The 3,854-nt window shown below is 43.4% G+C and overlaps 1 protein-coding gene across 1 annotated transcript; it reads left to right on the top strand.

Moving 5' to 3' along the window:
* Positions 1-3,093, top strand: LOC147329827 (uncharacterized). The gene is made up of 2 exons (XM_086291182.1): positions 1-306; positions 1,607-3,093. The coding sequence occupies exons 1-2, from the start codon at positions 102-104 to the stop codon at positions 2,539-2,541; spliced, it is 1,140 nt and encodes a 379-aa protein (XP_086147308.1). The 5' UTR covers positions 1-101; the 3' UTR covers positions 2,542-3,093.
* The last annotated feature ends 761 nt before the right edge of the window (positions 3,094-3,854 follow it).

The raw sequence follows: 3,854 nt of genomic DNA, 5'->3' as shown, positions 1-3,854 counted from the left end.
CAGCAGCTCCCCACAGCGGCTACTGCGGCTGCCGCCGTCTACGAGAGGAGAAGAAGACTTCGCTTCTTCGCAGGGACCAGCGCGTCTTCTTGTCCTCCAAAATGTCCAAGTTACAGCAGCTCAGACTCTTCGTGAATGAGCGTCTGACAGCAGCAGCGGAGGAAATCTTCGGCGCCGTGGAGAGAACCATATTAGAGTTTCACACTGACAAAGCTTTTGTGTCCCAGTCAGAAGATGTGAAGCCCAACGAGCTGCTAACGCTAGCCGAGGCTCTGAAAGCGGAGGAGGAGGAGGTGTTCCCGGCAGGTTGGTCTATTATCACCATGCAGATAAGCAGGCTGCTGTCAGCCATCAGACCCGTTTTAATGTGCGTGTAGCCTGGGACTACAGTCAGCATAGACTGCAGTCACAGAGCTGATTCTCTTAAGGCGGACGAACCAAATAAGAAACAGCGTTTTTCCCATGCAGTGGTTAAATGCACCGTTTTAGGTTCAGAAGAGTAGAGAGTGACACAAATACATATTTAGGCGTTCATGGTGTTCTCTATTAAATAAACCTCATTTGTATATCAAATTTCATAAAGGCTGTAATGTAAACATATTTTAATTTAGGCAGTTATCTATATATTTATTTAAGCATTTATGACTCTGTATTAGGGGCTTTACAGAAGTTAAAATAAATAACTTAGTTCCTATAAGGTTTGGTTAGATTTCTTTTTGAGGGGACATTACATCATAGATTGGCCTTCTTGTTTTCAGTGGTGATGGACAGTTTGACATATGAGCTCAGCGAGGAGTCTCTCTGGACGTTGATGTTCACAGGTGGAGGTGTGCTTTGGAGAGGAAAGGAGTAAGAGTCAACAGAAGCAACACCGTGTGTAAAAGAGAATGAGATGGGTGGAAAAGTGAAGGTGCAAGCAATAGCTGTAGTGAAGATGGATAAGTTTAAATATGTGGGTCAACTATACAAAACAGAGTTCACAAGGGAGGTGAAGAAGAGAGTGCAGGCAGGGTGGAGTCGGTGGAGATGGGTTAAAGGGTCTGATTTGTGATTGAAGGACAGCAGCAATAGAGAAAGAAGGCTTGTAAAGAAAGCTGTTATAAGATATGTTTGGAAAAACGTTTACGTACCAGGGAAATAATAAAAATAATACTTAGCAGGTCTTAAAATTGGATAAATGTGACTTCAGATGAACAAAAAGACTTGACATATTACAGATGTGTGTGGAGATTCTTGGTAGTCTGAAGAGCTAGAAAGGCTTTAAGTCTGCAGCCATTTACAGTTCAAACACGCACTGTTGTAAAGAGTGGATTCTTTCTAACACGTGATTGTTCTGCTGCCTACCAGCTTCATGGGTTACTGGTAGGTAGCATAACAACAGCAGTCACTCCAGACATGCTCGCAAGTGTATGGGACACGTTGGACTATGATATGGACATATGCTGTGCATCCTAAGCACTTGTCAACATTGCAAGTTTTGTAAGTAAAATGATATATTTAGCCATGAATTAAAACATTTACCACAAGCTTCCATGTCTATCACTTTAAACAGTAAGCCTTTTGTAAATGTTTGCCAGTGTCATATCTTTCCCTGTCATGTCTGCAGGCTCCCAACAGGTGAGTGTATCCGAAGCAGAGGTCTCCACACAGACAACATATGCTCAGGCCAGTCAGCTGTTGGTGAAGCAGGACACACTGAGAGCAGACTTTCTGGTAAATCAGGAACACTGGCCGAGAGGAGACAAAGGCCAGCTGCAGGATCTGTTACACTGTGAAGCTGTGGCTTGTTTCAAATCTGAGCAGAGCGCAGGGTCCCCCTCCTCATGCTTTCAGAGCCAAAGTGTGGCAAGCACACAGGGAGTAGTGCTTTTCCCCCATGCCTCAACAGAGTCTAGAAAAATTAAGCAGGAAGCAGATGGATGTGGAGGATCGGATTTCTGCCAGCCCATCTCCTCAGATAGTGGGGCTGAAAATGATGCCTGTGATAATGAAAGGATGGAGAGCAGAGCATCCAATTCAAAGACAGTGCAGCCAAAAACAAAGGCAAAGCAGAAGCAGAAGAGTTCCAGCTTAAGCAATAAGAAAAGGACAAGTCCTTTCTGTTGTAAGCTCTGTGGAGAATCTTTCTGCCACAGGAATTCATTGATGATTCACCTGAAAACACACGGAGACTGTGCGCTGCAGCACATAGAAACACACAAGGAGGACAATCTGTGTCACGTCTGTGGCAAAACATTCACCACAAAGACCCATTTAAAAAGGCACATGCTGATCCACACGGGTCAGAAGCCTCACTGCTGCAAGGAGTGCGGCAGGAGATTCGCACGAGGCGAGTGTTTGAGAGTGCACATGAGGATCCACACAGTGGAGAGGCCGTACACATGTGGAGTGTGCGAGAAAGGATTCAGACAGAGAAGTAATCTAATTACTCACATGAGAAAGCATACGGGAGAGAAACCTTACCGCTGTGGCATCTGCTCAAGACCATTTGCATACAAGAAGGACATGCTGAGACACACGCAGATCCACACAAAGACGTGAAAAACTCAGTCCACCGGGATGAGCTTTGGTCTAGTACTTCTGAGTTTAACTTGTTTGCTATTATAAATTTTTTTCCTTTTGGTTAAGTGTGAAAAAAGAGATGGTGAGTGTGTGTATTAATAGAGCAAAGTGCATTTTCAAAATGCTTGTTGTAGATTGCAAGGGCTAGGCAGTTAATCCCATTTTAACCTCCTTTACTACTACGACTTCCAACAGTACAAAAAAAAATCCAAACCCCACATTTCATAAATATTAAAAATAAGCGAGTCTGCTGCTGCCTGGATGTATTCATACCTGTCTGTATGGTCAGACATCTCAGTTGAGCTAACAGCTCTGAGTTATTTAACCCTGAGTTTCTGTTCCAGAGTCGACTTCAGTTCTGAGTCAGTCACGAGGGTTATTTCCTCACTATAAATCCAAGGGTTTTTCTGTTTTTATACACATGGATATATCTATCCATAGATGTAGATATATCTTTTCATGGGACAACACTGAAGTTATGACACTTTGATACAATGTAAAGTAGTCAGTGTACAGCTTGTACAACAGTGTGAATTTGCTGTCACCTCAAAATAACTCAACATACATCCATTAACGTCTAAACTGCTGGCAACAAAAGTGAGTACACCCCTAAGTGAAAATGTCCAAACTGTGCCCAAAGTGTCAATATTTTGTGTTGCAACCACTGGTCTCATCAGACCACAGGTAATCCATGTCCTTAGTCTGCTTGTCTTCAGCTAACTGTTTGCGGGCTTTCTTGTGCATTATCTTTAGACGAGGCGTCCTTCTGGGACGACAGCCATGTGATGCAGTGTGTGGCGTGTGTCTGAGCCACTGTCAGGCTGACCTTTGACGCCCTCTGCAGCAATGCTGGTACTCACTTTTGTTGCCAGCGGTTTAGACGTTAATGGCTGTATGTTGAGTTATTTTGAGGTAAAAGCAAATTCACACTGTTATACAAGCTGTACACTGACCACTTTACATTGTATCAAAGTGTCATATCTTCAGTGTTGTCCCATGAAATATTTACAGAAATGTGAGGGTGTACTCAATTTTGTGAGATACATATATTTTATTTTCTTCTCCCCTCCTGCTTCTTAACATAGCCATCGTGATCCACACTGACACGGTGATATTCCTCAGTCCACTGGATTCGAAGTGAGGCTGTGCTTTCTTGGAGAATCTTGGTGTCAGAGCTCCTCTGATGATGGTTTTCTTTCTGTACTCATAAATGTGCTCAATCCCATCCTGAACATACTCACAGTTGTATTGAACTAACTGGTCAGCTCTTCTGGAATGAGAAGCCCAGAGTT

This window comes from Aulonocara sp. 'chitande type north' Nkhata Bay, linkage group LG5 (assembly GCF_057382095.1).
Source record: "Aulonocara sp. 'chitande type north' Nkhata Bay isolate Kocher_YH1m ecotype deep benthic linkage group LG5, A_spYH_male_GT1.1, whole genome shotgun sequence".
Taxonomy (NCBI): domain Eukaryota; kingdom Metazoa; phylum Chordata; class Actinopteri; order Cichliformes; family Cichlidae; genus Aulonocara; species Aulonocara sp. 'chitande type north' Nkhata Bay.
This window is presented reverse-complemented; position numbering and strand designations above follow the sequence as displayed.

Excerpts from the sequence above, each read along its gene's own strand:
- LOC147329827 (XM_086291182.1), top strand. The coding sequence starts at position 102 with ATGTCCAAGTTACAGCAGCTCAGACTCTTCGTGAATGAGCGTCTGACA. Across the intron at positions 307-1,606 it reads GGAGGAGGTGTTCCCGGCAG|GCTCCCAACAGGTGAGTGTA; the intron begins GTTGGTCTATTA and ends TCATGTCTGCAG.